At 45.7% G+C, this 16,567-nt stretch overlaps 1 protein-coding gene across 3 annotated transcripts in view; it reads right to left on the bottom strand.

Annotated features, from left to right (window-relative positions):
- The window catches only part of PDLIM7 (PDZ and LIM domain 7), a 56,200-nt gene that overhangs the window by 1,442 nt on the left and 38,191 nt on the right, over positions 1-16,567 (bottom strand). For 2 of the 3 annotated variants that reach the window (XM_014060688.2, XM_014060689.2), the window contains exons 6-10: positions 3,844-3,902; positions 3,248-3,488; positions 2,709-2,889; positions 1,653-1,773; positions 309-424 (exon numbers count right to left, since the gene is read on the bottom strand). In XM_014060688.2, coding sequence (XP_013916163.2) covers positions 309-424; positions 1,653-1,773; positions 2,709-2,889; positions 3,248-3,488; positions 3,844-3,902 — 718 coding nt within the window. Of the gene's footprint in view, positions 1-308; positions 425-1,652; positions 1,774-2,708; positions 2,890-3,247; positions 3,489-3,843; positions 3,903-13,868; positions 13,906-14,351; positions 14,507-16,314; positions 16,399-16,567 lie in introns of all 3 variants that reach the window. The other variant, XM_087709325.1, reaches the window with a different exon arrangement.

Here is a 16,567-nt window from a genome sequence, read left to right on the forward strand (position 1 = left end):
CTCTCTCTGCTGATCCAACATCTCAACTGCTATGCCACATTGGCTCTCTGCTATATTTCATCAGCAGGAGACCTTTATGTTGCTAGTTACAAAGCAGTGAGAAAAGGGCCTGCGTAGGCACCATCGAGTAGCTCCAACCTCAATGTACAAGAAGAAGGAAGCACATCTTATGCCAGCCAGTCCTGCCCCTGGCTGGGAATAATAGCCTGCAATTATTTCACAACGCACTTCCCTAAAGTGCAGCAGAAGATAGTAGAGTTAGATTAGTTAAAACTTGAGAGAAGGAAAGAGGGGAGGAACTGTCTTACCGCACAGACAAAGCAAGTGTCATGCCAGCTGAAGCCCAGGGCCTCAAGGAAACGATCACCAGCGTCTATTTTGAAATCACAGCCACGGCACTTAGTTCCAAACATCTTGTCATAATCTTGCACCAAGGGGAGAGACAGGAGGACAGGAAAATGACATTATTCCTGAGACAGCGTTCTCAAATATAGTACAGTATTCTACCTACACTGGGAAAAAGGGCTTTGGTTGCACTGGCCCCCATAACATGCATTTCCTATGGAGTAGCAGAAGATTGGATGGCTTGGTGGGAAGGCCAGGCCCCCCGAAGCATCTAGAGAGGCCCAAAAGCATCCATATACTGTAGTTTTATTTTGCTTGAACAATGCTGAGCATGAAAACTCTCCATGGTTCCTGACTGGACTCTTCCTCAGCCAAGGGGAGATTCTGAAAATCCATCACAGGATCTTCTGCCACTGCTTTTCTAATTTGTTATTAACATGGCAACTCTTAAAAATAATTGACGGTTCACTTGGTTTTGTTCAGGGTTAACTTTCCAGTGCCTGAGCTCCTCAAGTATACTACCAGCTCTACTTAACATCTTTTGGTCCGATCTACAAATCTGCTATTTCTGTTCTGGGTTTCCTTCTGATCTTCCCCCCACAGCTCCATCTCTCTGCTGTTATAAGCTAAGCTTATAGTCTAACACAACTGTGCTGCTTGTTGGGCTAGAGATGGCCGACAATCCTCACACTCGAGTCAAGCAAGGCTACACATTATGTTAAGAATCCTGTGCACCGTCCCCACCCATTTTCTGATGAAAGGCAGCTGCTTGTTCATCTGGGAGAATACCAGATTTGTTCACAGCATCCAATAACAGGCAGTGGAGATGGAAGGAGTGACTATTTTGTTACATCTCTCCCCTCCACCATTTCCTAATGGAATATTCCAGAGCAGTATTGTTTAGACCCAGAATGAAAGGAGGAGGGAAAAAAAACAACAATTCCCAGCATGCTTTCTGGCATTCTATGTGATGCAGGTACTAATCTATCATCTCCATAGTAACCTAGCAGAACTGGAACTGCCCAGCAACCATCAACAAAAGGTGATCAAACCAGGGACAGAAGAGAATTGCATGGCAAATATTTTATTTTGCAACTTCTTCCTGCTGCCCAGGATAGAAAATCCAGGGCTAGCAATACATTGCATGATATATGTTTTGCTCAAGGCTTTCCTTTTTGGTAGAAAGAACTCTGATGCTACCAGGACCAATCAGGACACATTCCATCTCATCAGGCTGGAACGGCAGCTAAAGGCTTTCAGTAAGCTTGAATCACGGAGCCATCCCTCAATTATCCGGTATGCAGTACCTCTCTCACAGTAGGGCTGCCCCTCTTCTATGTAGAAAGCACGATTGCGGATGGGAGTTCTGCAGGCAGCGCAGACAAAGCACTGAACGTGCCAGGTCATCTTCAGAGCATGCATAATTTCCTAAAGCAATACAGGAATGTGAGTCACTCCACTGAATGGATGCATTTTCTTGGCCAATATGACGAGGTAATTAGGGTGGGGAAAGAGCTTTATGGAGCACTTAGCATTGAACATGCTGTACAGCCTTCATCTTGATAATCCTAGGCCAGCATGTGTTCACCTTAGGAATCAGGGGAGAAGGAAAAGGTTGGAGTAGGCAGGAGATTGATAAACATGCCTGGAGAAAGATGGGCCAGGAACCTCTAGCTTATAGCTTTTAATCTTCCCCACATCAGCACCCACTTCTGTTCCAGGCTTGAATGAGGCCCTTGATGAAACAAGCATATTACTATCTCCTAAGGCTGTGATGGACACCGAGTGTCCAAATGGTGTGTGCACGCATGCCCAAACTGAAAGGTACTCGCACATGTGCAGACATGTACGTGGACATGCGTGCGTGCATGTGCACACGCATAGACATGCGCACATGCATAGCAGAGACCAGTTGGCCGGCGCGAGTTGGGGCATCCCAACACCGGCAGCACAGCAAGAGGTAAGATCTTTTTCTTTCGTGAGCTTCTGTTGCATTATTTGCAGGGAAACAGAAGCTCACGAAAGAAGCGCCACCGAGATCTGACCTGGGACGACGGTGCGCGTGCCAGCAGAGAGGGTTTTGCATGCCACCTCTGGCACACGTGCAATAGGTTCGCCATCACGGTCCTAAGGCATGAACCACTTTTGAATGAATGCAATGTAAGCTTAACGGTGACCCCCTAGCTGGTTCTGGACTTCAGCTCTCATTGGCTTAGCCGGACCTAGTAAAAAACTGGGAGGAGGGGAAGTGTAAGTCAGGAACGGCTAAAGGGTTAAGGGCCAACCAGGCTTTCCTAAATGTTCCTAACTTCTAGCATCCCTGAGGCTGTAACCTGCTACCCCAAAAGCCAACCTGAACTCACCCCTGTAATCTTCTTCTTGCATTTGGCGCAATTGGGGGCATAGCGCATGTCGTAACACTTGGGGCAAAAGATGGAGCCCTTTTCTTCAAAAAATCCACCCTCATCAAGCACCTTCCTGCACTGTGAGCAGGTGAACTCTTCTGGGTGGTAGTAACGTCCCAGAGCCATCAGGTATCGCCCCCTGTTGGAAAGTAAAGAGAAAGGGTGAGTGGCGAATTGGCAGCAACTCTCTCCAGTTGGAAAGACAAGCTCTCTCCCACCAGCCTGCATTACGCATATCGCAGGAAGCCGAAAAGCACACTTCCGAGACTCCTGTTCACTACACACATACTCAATCCTCATTAGCAAAGGCAATTCCTACGTTTATCTCCTCAATCAAGTAATGGGGGAGAAAAGAGAGGAATAGCAGGGCCCCCACTAGATGTTGCTAAATCACAACCGACAGCATTTTTAACCGCTGGCTGTTTTGGCTGGGTTGCTGGAGGTGTAATACAGTAGCGGAGGGAGACCACAGTGAGTTCCCCACCTCTGTGGCTTACCTGATGATTTTGTTGCACTGATAGCAGATGGGCGTTTTGCTGGCACTCTCCGGAGCTTGCTGTGCGGCCTGGACAATAGAGTTGCGGTTCTGCACAGGCGTTGGGGTGGCTGGCTGGCTGTGCGTGCTCAGCACAGTGCTAGTTTTATCTGGTGCGTATCGCTCAGCGAAGGAAGGATCCACAGCCCAGGGTGGACGACTGGAAGGGCCTGTGATAGGCGCAGGTTTTGGAGAAGTAGAACCTGGCGGGAATTACACAAGGCGTATCTGGCACTGCACGTTTATGGGTGCTTGCTTGGGTGAGCCAAAATGTGCAAGGCTCATGCTCCGGTTCTGCGTGTGGGTCATTGGGAATACCTTACACTCTGGTTTTCCTTTAGGGAAATAATAAATCTGCTTCTAATCTATGCCCACACAAAGGACAATTTAAAATTAGCTCACTGTTTTACAGAGTTGAAAGCTGTAGCAGCTTCCACAATCAGGAAAGAGGCATTCCTTTGAGGTTTCCCCTACCCCCACCCCACCCCCACACACTTTCCTGCTGAGGGACCACCGCTCCAGCTGCCTTTCTCCCCAGCATGCAGGGCTCCTGCTTACCATATCCAGGTTCCACTGTCAAGGCGGGTGCAGAAGGCGGATCTGGTATGGAGACCTGGCTACAAAATAACCAATTAGTTCCAAATAACTGGGCCTTTTACCTTATAACCCAAGCAGAGGTTGGCCCTTCAGAATATATTTAACAGAGGAGAGAACCCAACCTAAATTCTTAGGCTTCCGGGTGGGCCCACTTTCCTCCTCCTCCCCAGGCAGAAATTAAAACCAGGACAAGGAGAGCATAGGCCAAATTCTCTGTGTAGCAGTGACCCCTATTGGCTGGTTTGGTTCCCCAACATACAGTAGAGTTCAAGGAAGGAGAGTTCATGGAACTAAGGAGGAAGTGTCGGTTCTGAGCCCAGAAAGTTCAAAGCTGCCTGAGAAGAAAAGTATTCTTCCAACTTATGTGGAAAGGTGGCATCCCACTTTGGCCCTCTACAGGACCAAAGAAAAGTCCAATTTAACTAGCCTCAAAAGAAGGTTTAAAGAACTACTGTAGAGAGCGCTAAGGAAAAGGGGACTCTTGCAGGGGTGGGTTTCAAAATGTTTTTACTACCGGTTCAGTGGGCATGGCTAGATGGGGGCATGTGACTGAGTGGGCGTGGCCAACTTGATGTCACGTTCACTCAATCACATGACCCCCTCACTAAGCCATGCCCACCGAAACAATGGCAAAAGTTTTGACGGGGAGTGGGGCGGGAGGACTCCAGCCTGGCTGGAACTAAGGGATTGTCTGCAAACTACCCAGTAGGGAAAAAGAGTTTTTCTCCTTCCCGGCCCCCAGGAACACTCTGCAGACTTTAGCAGGGCTGGGGGAAGGCCAAAACTCCCCCATTTTTGCAAAAAATGGGGGGGGGGCACTTTCCTTTCCTCCCAGCCCTACTGAAGCCTGCAGAGTGCTTCTGGAGGCTGGGTGAAGGCAAAAATGCCTCCATTTTTGGGGAGGCGTCTCTGGGACCTCTCTGGGACTGGCATGCACACACCATTAAAAAGGGGAAATTTACATTTTTTTCAATGAAGATTGTTTTGTGCATAAAGATGGCGCCCTGGATAGAACCGGTTCGGTCATGTGTGCAGTTGAGTTACTACTTATTCGGCCGAACCGGGCCAAACCAGTAGGAACCCACCTCTGGACTGTTGTCTCCACATACACTCAGAATAACATTTATTCCTCTATACCAGTGGTTCTCAACCTTCCCAATGTCACGACCCTTTAATACAGTTCCTCATGTTGTGGTGATCCCAAACCATAAAATTAGTGTCTCGGTTCCTAAGAACCATCAAAAATATGTGTTTTCCGATGGTCTTAGGCAACCCCTGTGAAAGGCTCGTTCTACCTCCAAAGGGGTCCCGACCCACAGGTTGAGAACCACTGCTCTATATAGTGTCCCTTTCTAAAAAGAGACATAGGAAACAACGGTCAACTCTTCGCCAGGCCCACCGCGTTCCTCCAGGCCAGTCAAGATTGCGTCAAAGGCTGCAGTAGGAGGTTTGTGTCTCCATGCTTACAAAGGAAACATCTCTTAAGTAGTCGTTCTGTTGGGGCAGTTGTTAGGGTAATAGTTGTTGGGGCAGTTCCCAAGTCATTAAACAATGGTGTATATAGAAACAATGTCTGGTATTAATGTTGTAGAAAAGCGCACTCTACTAAGGCTCCCTGCAGGAGGTAGTAGGACTTTCCCACACAGGAGAGTAAGCAGAATTGAAGATCCTAATCAAAACAAGGCACAAAACGTCATCCGGTACCTCTGACTGGAGGCATTTGAGACAAAGTTGTTACAGTGCCAGAACTGTTTTGCAGTCGGCAACGTACACTTAAGCTGTGCGTCTGGTGTAGCTGTCAGGAGGCAGCTTTTTCTTTTGTAAAAAAACAAACTTAGCTTGAAAGCATCCCCAGAAGACTCCATCTTTTCTGAATCCTACTGGAATAACACTGAAGTAAATTCTTAACATTTTAAGAAAATTAAGCCAACCCAGCTCTTTCTGCCCTCGTCTCTCTGATGGTTACATGCTTTTTGTGATACCTGATGAAGTATCACGGAAGGATGGGGTGGAGAATGGGGATGAATACTTGGGTGCCAGCGCTAGCTTAATGCTGTTTTCACGTGCAGCTCTAGTCAGGGGTGTTTCAATGGGAACATATGGCCATCCCAAACCAACAGGGTAAATAGGACCATGCTGGATTTCCCCAGATGTTCAGGCCTCATGCCTGCAAAAGGACAACCGGCTTATCCGTAGATCATCGAGTAGAAATAAATTATCAGTGCAGAGCTTAGAGGGACACTTCAAGGCCAAATACTACCGCAGGGAGCTTCATGGCAGGAAAGAGGTGAAATCAAGTGGCAGTTTAGTTCGTGTGATGAATCGCAGAGGAAGCCACCTCAGCCCTGGAGCCAGCCCTTTTCCAGCAGGTGATCCAGGAAGAAGAGAGCAAGATGCTACCTGCACTTCAGCAGAAAATGCTGCCAGCCAGGAGCAGCAGGCCTGCGCTGGAGCAGAAGCTCGCCGCAAACAGAAAGATGGAAGAACTGAACAAATGTATGGAGCTTGTCAGGTGAAGTAAAGAGGCAGAGAACGCTCCTGAGCAGCCCCAAGAGAGGGAAAATAAAACAGAGACCTCTCAGGACATTCACCAATTCTTTCTTTCCCCTTTCTCAAATACCTAAATGGGGTGATCTGAAAGAAAACACCCCCTCAGGATGCAAGCACACCACATACACCCATCCCATGCAAGAACAACTGTGGTGTGTGGTACTTTTATCTAAACTCTACCATTCTGAGTGCAAGCTTAAGATCTGAACATGATCACACACACCTTTAAAACACACACAGGCAATGTTTCTTCACATCAAAGACTGTCGTGTTTGGGGAATCTCACATATTTGTATCACCAGGCAGGAAACAGAGGGGTTTTTTTTCTCTCTCCCTCCCTCCCGCTTTTAACACAGATTGTTCCTCACACTTAAGATCCCCCACCTGCAGTGAAAAGTGGCACAGCTCAGCAAGATCCGCACCACATCCTCCCAGGCTGAAAAGAACAATGGAATGCTGGCACATTACAGAGGCCATGCAGTGGTTTGTTCTGCTCTAGATCAAGGGACTTTGTCCTTTTAAAAAAACAGCAACCCTCTGTGCATTTTTACCTCTAGTCCACTCATACAATGATTTGGCTAAAAGGTATTTTTTATATCTCTGCCCCATTAAAAGAACAGAAGGCTCAGCTACCGTCCTGTTTCTTACTCACTCTGCCTAATAATGTAATCCTAGAAAATAGTGCATTGAGGAAAAGAAAAGAAGGAAGCTCCAGATTGCTGATAGGCTTCTGCTCCCAAAGGTGCCAAGATAAAACAGAACCTGAAAATACTGATTTCTTTTGTGTGTGTGTGTGTGTGTTGACACACACACACACACACACATATATATTAATATATCTGTGTGTGTATATGTGTGTGTGTGTGTGTGTATTTGTGCTGATAAATAAATAAAGGGAGACTAGTATAGATCTATTTCAATCTATCTATCGATCTATCGATCTATCGATCTATCTATCTATCTAGATGATAGATAGATAGATAGATAGATAGAGATAGATAGATAGATAGATAGATAGATAGATAGATAGATAGATAGATAGATAGTGTGTAGCCTCAGATCTCTCCCTTTCCCTCTCTCTCTCTATACATACATACTGTACATACATACATATATCCACACGCACACAGAGAGCCATAATTTGCAAAGACTTGCAGCTATTAGCATCAAAACAAAAACCAGACAAAACAATAAAATATCACACTCACACACACAAATATATATATATATATATATATATATATATATATATATATATATATATATATATATATATATATATATATATATATATATATATATACACATACATACATACATACATACATACATACATACATACATATATATATATATAATTTATTTATTTTGAGGACAACAGTCTAGAAAAACTCCACTTTCATTAACTTATGGAATGCTACCACAGGCAGCATTTACCTAAAATAGTCCAGAATATTTGCACGATTACTAAGAAGTGTCTCTTGGACTTCACCTTACACATATGGGATACTATCAACATATTTCCCCAGGATAGATGTATGAGATGGGTCAATTCTAATTGGAGAAAATGGTTTTGCAAGATACCAAGGTGGCAAACTATTAAGTATTTTTCAATATAGATTAAAACCAGCAGTTAGTTCTACACTCACAGTACAGGTATAATATGCTCATGGCAGACAGCAAATGGACCAGTGTGGTCCGAACCAACTGCAGTTACTGAGTGGCCCGCAAAAGCAATCCATGTGGGTCACATTGGAGTATTCCAAACAAGCACTAATGAGGGCCTGAGTCTCCATTGTGGCCACACTCTACATAGGGTTGTGATTGTCATACTAAATGAAGCTAGGCAAAGGCCCTCCTAACCACAGTTAAAAAAGAATGGGATGGCTCAGTGGCTAAGATGCTGAGCTAGTCAATCAGAAAGTTTGGCGGTTTGAATCCCTAGCGCCACATAATAGAGTGAGCTCCCTTTACTTGTCCCAGCTTCTTCCAACCAAACAGTTCGAAAGCATGTAAAAATGCAAGTAAAAAAATAGGAACCACCTTTGTTGGGAAGGTAACAGCGTTCCATGTGCCTTCAGCATTTAGTCATGCCGGCTACATGACCATGGAGAAGTCTTCAGACAGTGCTGGCTCTTCAACTTTGAAATGGAGATGAACACCACCTCCTAGAGTCGGGAATGACTAGCACATATGTGCAAGGGGAACCTTTACCTTTTAACCACAGTTAACTACATCTGGCCATCTCCAGCAGCAGCCAGGAGGATTCCAAGTTACAGATCATCTCCTTCAAGCATAGAGCTCCTCCCTCACCCAAGAAATCACAGGAAACAACAGAGAACCTAGTAAACAAGCAGCAATTTTACCAGTGATTCATCTTTATCCTTCTGTTTTATTCTATGCAGAACCCCAAAACCTCCAGACATCAGGATAAGACTTCAGTGTCATCCTGGCCAGGCCCAGGGAGGTAATGTACAATTAAGTATCATCTGCATATTAATATCTCACCCCTGAACAGTGGATTACTTTTTCCAGCAGCTTTATGTAGATGCTCAAAATCAGACTAAAGAAGACCAAATCTTGTGCCACCCCATAAGGGAATGATTATTGACCCAAACTATTCTCTTAATGTCAACCAACTGGAATGCAGGAACAGTATCACTCACTACACACAATGCTTCTAGTCCCCATAATTAAGGCACAGAAAAGTCTAAAAAGATCATGAAGGATGCACTAAAGGTAAGGTAAAGGTGCGTGCTAGTCATTCCCGACTCTAGGGGGCGGTGCTCATCTCCATTCCAAAGCCGAAGACCCAGCATTGTCCAAAGATGTCTCTGTGGTCATATGGCCGGCATGACTAAATGGCGAAGGCGCACGGAACGCTGTTACCTTCCCACCAAAGGTAGTCCCTATTTTTCTACTTGCATTTTTACGTGCTTTTGAACTGCTAGGTTGGCAGAAGCTGTAACAAGTAACGGGAGCTCACTCCGTTATGCGACGCTAGGGATTTGAACCGCTGAACTGCCGACCTTCTGATCAACAAGCTCAGTGTCTTAGCCACTGAGCCACCGCGTCCCTTTAAAGGATCCACTACTTCTGTGCAAATCTCAATAAAACCATCAGTTTGAGTCCAACTCCATCTCTGTCCTATGCTCAAAACTGAACTTTAACTGAAATACATTCAAATAATCTGCTTCTTCTAGATTGGTCTTCTAGACTGGAATCCTTGACTAACTTCTTCCCAGTGGACTGGACTAGAACAGATAAACGATCACCCAAAGGTACGATAACATGAGACTTACTGCGGAAAGTCTAAGAAGCCATGACAAAAGAATTCCAGCAATTGCTGAGTGTTCAATGCAATTTCTACTTGTAGTCTAATCAGTATTCAAATTCCTACCTGCTTAGTGTACATGCCTGCAAGTGGCTCTCTTTTGGGTGGAATGGGAAGTTTCCATTTGATCCATGTTTTGATAACAGCCAAATGTGGCATCAGGTTGTTTGTTTTTGATTGTGTAAGAAATGTTCCCAACCGCCCACTCAAAAGCGTTCCCTAAAAAGAGGTGTCAAATAGCTGTCAAAAATAACCAGATGCAGGGACAATCTATTAAGGAGAAGCTCCAGCAAAGCCTCCTCCAAAACTGCTGGCATTGCCACCTTCCAAATCCAGCCAATTATGCCCTCACCAGTACCTTGCAAAGCAAGTGAGGGCGTGTGGGTACCACAGTGTATCAAGAGGTTACATCATCAAGAGTCTACAGGCCAAAAGGATAATATGGTAAGGTATCACCTGAGTCACCTCATTGGACATCCACCATAAAGAGTCAAAACGTCAGCAACTTTGAGTCAATATATCAGAAAATGCTGTATGAAACAGCTACAATGGCTAGGAGGCAACTACACCTACTCATGCTCCCCAAGAAAGCCCTAGACTTACTAAATGATGTTACTAATCAACAGTCCACCAATGCCAGTTTGGTCTAATAATTAAAGCATCAGGCTAAAAAGCAGAGACTGTGAGTTCTAGACACCCCTTTAGCCATGAAAGGCAGCTGGGTGCCTTAGGCAGTCATTCCACTCTCTCCTTAACCCAGCTCACCTCACAGGGTTGTGGTCGTGAGAAAATAGGAAGAGGAAGGTGCACATGTTCCCCACCTTGAATGATTTGTAAAAATAATAAAGGCCAGAATATAAACAAACAGACTAACATGCAACAATGGAGAACTGCACTTTTTTACTGCCATGATAAAGGCTTGAGTTTGAGCTCCCACCCACACTCAGGTTGAGTCCTTGTAAAATTTCGTGGCACGACAAAACCGTGATCCACTAAAGCGCGCCCGATTAAAGCGCGTCGCTGACGTCATCAGCAGCGTGACAACAACGACCGCGGAGAAAAAAAGGCGCTTTAAAAAGCGCTTTGAAAGCAAGCCAATTCACGTTAAGGTAAGGGTTAGGGTTAGGGTTAGGGTTAGGGTTAGGTTAAGCGTTAGGGTTAGGGTTAGGGTTAGGTTAAGGGTTAGCATTAGGTTTAGCATTAGGTTTAGCGTTAGGTTAAGGGTTAGGTTTAGGGTTAAGTTTCAGGGGGGTTAGGTTTAGGTTTAGGGGTTAATTTTAGCTTTAGTGCTCACAGCGTGCTTTTTTCGTCGCGCTGTGATGACGTCAGGTACGCGGTTTCGTCGAGCGCGCTATAGTCGGCCGCGGTTTTGTGGTGGAACCTAAAATTTTCCCCATCAACGCTCCAAGTGTCACATTTTCTGTTTCATCTCTCCCGGAGTTCCTCAATAATCTAAGACGTACTCTAGGAGTAGTGAATGCAATCTTGTCAAGGAAGCTGAATCACCCTCCTGATGCCAGAGGTGAACCTGGCAATAAATGGAACTGCCTATCGGGTGCAGAGAAATTTCTCAAGGACCTCTCCGAAACCTGTCTTGGACAGGCCATTCTAATAATAGTCCACAGAGGTCCTCAGTAGCAGGACATCTCAAATAGACCAGGAAATGACCTGATCACAACAGAGAGAGAAATAAAACATCCACATATAGGATAACAGCCCAACCCTTGTGAGGAAAATTAATGTTCAATATAGGCCCATCTGCATGCGTAGGAGCAGAGGTCGTTGGGACAAGCCTGTGGTTGCCAGTTGCCACGGAGGCCATCAAGCCTCTAGTGCTTCCAGACGTAACCCTCAGGGCATGGAGACAGATGTCAACCAGCACCAAAAAAATAAGAAAACTCCCAGGCTTACAAGTGAGTGGAGACCACTTTCTCAACTGCATCTTAAGTGACCTTTCAGATGACACATAGACTGATACTGCACTGAAGAACAATTCCTCACCCACAGCTTGGCTTAGTTCACCAGTGACTCAGCATCTCTAGTTTCAGTTGCCTATACAATAATAAATAGGCAGAAGCCAGATATGAGAATAGAAGCATTTATTTTTACTACAAAATGGAAAGTAGTAAGTGAGTCTCCATCCGGTCTTAACTACATTTCAGGCACTCAAGTGTGGGTGGTGATATAGCACTGTACAGATAATAGTTGAATTCTGCATCATGCATGTAGACCAAACATTGATAAAAACTCTCACAACGGTAGAGTCGTAGCCAACAGATGTGCCCCCCCATGAGGGAAAAGGACATTCTAGATGCAGAAAGGGACCCAGAGCAATTCACCCCTCTTCCGGAGTCTGCTCTGATCCCAGCAAGAGCATCTCTATCGCGCTCCTCAAACATGGTGGTCTTTTGCAAATTAAGGCGCCTTGGTATATAGATCAAGTGCAAAATAGACATCTCCAATCAAATTATGGGCAGCAAGATAGTCTTGCCATCTCTCAAGATCTCATCGGCCCACCCAGAGAGGAATGTCTGTCCTTCCCTGAAGGTAGCAAACACAAACCAACACTCATAGCCAAGGGAACAAGGAGAGGAAAAGGATAGCCATGGCAGGGTGGAAGATGGGAGGGGAGACCCTTTTCTCTAACAGTTGTGGAGAGGCAGAAGGGGGTTATCTGGAGAAGAGTCTGTCTTCATTTCCAGTGCTGAGAAACTATATCCGAAAGTGGCAAAGGTGAACTGTACAGCCCTTACTTTTCTGAGATTCTATGCCGAATTGATTGAACTGAGAACTAACTAAGTCTAATTGCTATCTGGTATTGGAGACTAAGGTTCAAACCCCAATGCTTACACAAATTGCGCTGTGTTTCCTTGGGCCAGCCATTCTTGCTGCCCCTAGCTCATCTGACTGCATTGTGAGGAAAGGACAGAGAGCCATGCGTGTGATCTTACATTCCTTGGAAGAAGGCTAGTTTATAAATGTCATCAATAGAACCAAAACAAAACAAATGGCTAAAGATGCCATCTTTTCCTGTCATGCTTATCCAGAAGGGAAAACTCTTGACAGTTCATATAAACAAGGCCAGTCTGAGAAATCCAGAAGATCTTCCATTGGTAGAATATGAGTATACAAGGAAATAATTCCCACTTCAGTGGAAATAGCTTCCTTCTTCCAGAACATTTCTTTAAGGTGGGGGAAACTAATCCTCCTCTCCAATGGTTAAAGCTGGATTCTAAAGTTTCTTTCCATTGAGGACAGGAAGTGAGGCATGGAATTCCAAGTGTGAGTCCATAAACGAAAAGCCTCCTGCTTATTTCTAGTTCCTAACTAAGTAATTCTCCAGCACAGATCAATCATTACATTCCAGGAGTTGCGGGGGCTTCCTATTTTCAAGTTACACTCAACAGCCAGAAGGAAACAGACAGAAATGTACCCTCCCTACATAACATCTGCATTGCATTACAATCAACAGAAGGGTCGAGTCAGAAGAGTAAGACAGGATCAGTCTACGCGTCCTAGAGTACATTCAGAGAGGTAGCTGATCGCTGGTGGTGCCAGTCACGCAGGTGAGTGTAACGGGGGCTCCGGAGTTCCAGGACAAACTTTTCTCTAGAAAAAGAAAAGGAAAGGGAAGGCAGACAGTGGAGAGGAAACAGTAATGTTAGGGGAAGGGAGAGGAGAGGAAAAAGAGACAGAGAGCATGCAGAAGACATTTCACACAATGCCCAACCTGTTTCAATAGCATTCCACCCTCAAGGGAGGGGAAGGACTTTTCTCTCTCCCCCACCTTTTCCCCACAAGTAGACAATAAGTCCATGAAGCAAGTGTGTTCATACAACACCTCAACTCAGGCAACAACAATTTAAGCCATTAGTTTAGGCTCTAGTGTGCCTCATGAACCCAGAAAACTGGCTTGATAAACCACGCTTAACTATGGATGTATTGTACAAACTATCTGTAGCAAGAGAGAAAACGTATCTCTATAAACAAGTCTGAAACCCTAAGCTCATCTCAGCTGGCATCCTAGCACTTGAGGAACTTAGGCAGAAATCCTCTCTCTAGCCCTAAGAAATCCAAGCCCCAAAGATCTGGCCCTTCTTACCTGGCCGCCTTAAGATGCTCGTCATCTGGGTCTCGCACTGGCAGCAGAAGGAAGGGAGAAAGAGAGAGGATCAGAGTTGGGTCAATCAGGTTGGCAGATGGAAAGAAAAAGCAAGAATTAATTAAGGCTATCCCCAATTGGGGTGAGGGAAGCAGAAGGAGATGCCTGCAGAATATTTAGCTGCATCCCCAGACAGATTGCATGGGGCCAAGGGGGCATCCCCAGGAATGAGGAGGAGGAGGAGGAGGAAGAGGGAGGGAGGGGGGGGAAGGAGGAATGTAAGACTCTGACCATGGAGACCAAATGAGAGAAGGACCAGAGCTGTCACCAAATCTCAAGCACCACTGCACCTGTTTCCTGAAGTGGCAGATACGAAAAGCTTGAGATTTCCCCTAAGCCTCTAGTGGGAACCGGCCATTCAGAGGGATGGGAAAATAAAGTTTGCTGTGCCCCTTACATAGTTCCCCCCAGAGGGGCACTTACTGAATTCTGTGCCTGTGAGATGGGCCAGAATGCGGAAGGAAGGAGACTGAGTAATCCCAGTCCGTGGTCGCCAGTCCTCTGTGTCCTCAATAAGTCTCTTTTTACTGGCATCGCTGGGGAAGAAAGCCGGCAGGCTCACCAGCCGCAGAGAGTGCCTACAAACAGACCAGGGCACTCAGCCAGAACTGTACGGAAAACAGCAGTTGCCGGGCATGCACTGCACCCAAACACACACACACATACACATATACACTGCAATGAATCAAGACATGGCCATTCTAACGGGCCGGATAAATAACCTGTCCTTCAGTAGTAGTAATGAGATCCTGAAGCTCACCCCATCAGTCCCTTGTCTACAATGGTTAATTTTCTGCAGCTAAAGAAATACATCAACCAGAACTGCTAGATGGCTGACAGTCCTGAGAGTCACAATCTTAACAGATCTGGAGGGTGAAGGCTATGAAGGTTGCTTAATATCCTTCCCAGCGCCCGTGATTCTACTTGCTGGGAGGAAGGGAGACTAGGCGGACCAGATTCTGGGAGGAAATAGGAAGCCATCCTATCTGCACTTCCTTCAAGCAGAAGGGAAGCTTTTCTATCAGGGGGGCTGATTATCTGGCTGGGGAGGGCTAGAGAGCTGGGGTGTCACTGTTAGCCTCAGTGACAAATTAGTTTTCTAAGAGCTTCTTTGGCAGTGAATATAGATGGCATCTAAGGAGCTGCACATAACACAACCAGAAAGCCTTGGGCCTATCATCCCTGATGTAAAACTGCGGCCATTTTCTCACCTCCGATAGTGTAGGATTGTACCGAGTATGAAGGGTCTGACTAGGGAATAAGGGATAGCTGTCAAGTGATCGGCCCTACACCTTTTCTGCAACAGTATTCAGCCCCTTCTGTGGCCACTTGAAAAGCAAGTGCTTTAAACATAGTGTCTGTCCATACAGTTCTTATTGTGAGCTACATGTCATTTTGTTCTGTCCAGTCTCGTTGCTAAACATCAGCAAAATTCAGACCTTATCCCCCCCCCCCCCCCAAGCCAATCAATGCATGGAAATCCTTCTGCAGGCTGGAGCAACGGTTTGAAAACGTGTGCCAGCAGATTGTAAGAAATTCCTTCAAAAATCCTGAGAAGCAAAGAAAGACTGTGTGTATGTGTGTGGTGTGTGTGTGGTATATGTGGGTGTGTCCTAGTAACCCCCCTCTACAGAAAGGCTACAAAAAAAAGGAGTGCTTCCCACCCTGAACACCACCAAAAACCTTCTGGTTCTCCGTTATAAACACAACGGAAGCCATTTGCAATTGTAAATTGCAATCTGGCTGGGGAGAGGGAGGGTGCTTCACAGCCTTTAGGGCCTGGCTGAGTGGGACTACAAACCCAAGAACGTGCAAAGCATCAGAGCAAACTGGATCATCAAAGAAAGCATGAACTCTTCGATCCTCGCCTAAAGAATGGCCCGAGAGAGAGGAGGTACCTAGAAATATCACATCCCACAAAGGAATCATCTTAAGAGGGAGAAACTAGATCCCCCCACCCTTCCCCCCCCCATCCTCCCAAGGACTGGAACAACCAAGTTAAACTGTAATCAGAAGTTAAATATGAACTGCTTCATGGGATGATATGTTGATTCTGAGTTACCAAAGCCCTGAGTTGGGCTGTTCGATTAGGCCGTCAACTCTGCCAACTTGGCTAATATTTGACTTTGTGAGAGACAGACCTTAAATCCTGTACTTCCGTGTCATACAGTGGCCTGATTTACCAGGTGATGCTCTAATATACCCCCTTAACCGGATTTTTTTTTTAAAAAAAGAATACTTGCATTTTAGCCACAGGTGTCTCAGAGATTGTTCCCACTAACTTTTGGGAGGAACATTACCAAGCTATGAGGCAAGAACAGCTACATACAATACAAACATTACTGACATGGCCATCCTAGCCCCAGACCCCGTTCCCAAGTCTTACTGGTCCTCCAGGTAGTAATCTCCATAATCAGGTGGGGGGTGATTTGGGGACGCAGCCTTCACCTCAGGTGGGTGAGCAGTCACCCTGAGGACAGGAGCAGCAAGGGATAAGAGAAAGCAAAGTACCAGTCAGGTAAAAAATATTACTCCCTCCCAACATAGCAAGAACGGTTCCACCACAAAACTGCGGTAGACAAAAGCGCGCTCGACGAAAGCGCGTACGTGACGTCATCACAGCGCGACGAAAACATCAC

Source organism: Thamnophis sirtalis, unplaced genomic scaffold (genome assembly GCF_051295495.1).
Source record: "Thamnophis sirtalis isolate CommonGarterSnake01/CBP01778 unplaced genomic scaffold, rThaSir2_p1.2 scaffold_3, whole genome shotgun sequence".
NCBI lineage: Eukaryota > Metazoa > Chordata > Lepidosauria > Squamata > Natricidae > Thamnophis > Thamnophis sirtalis.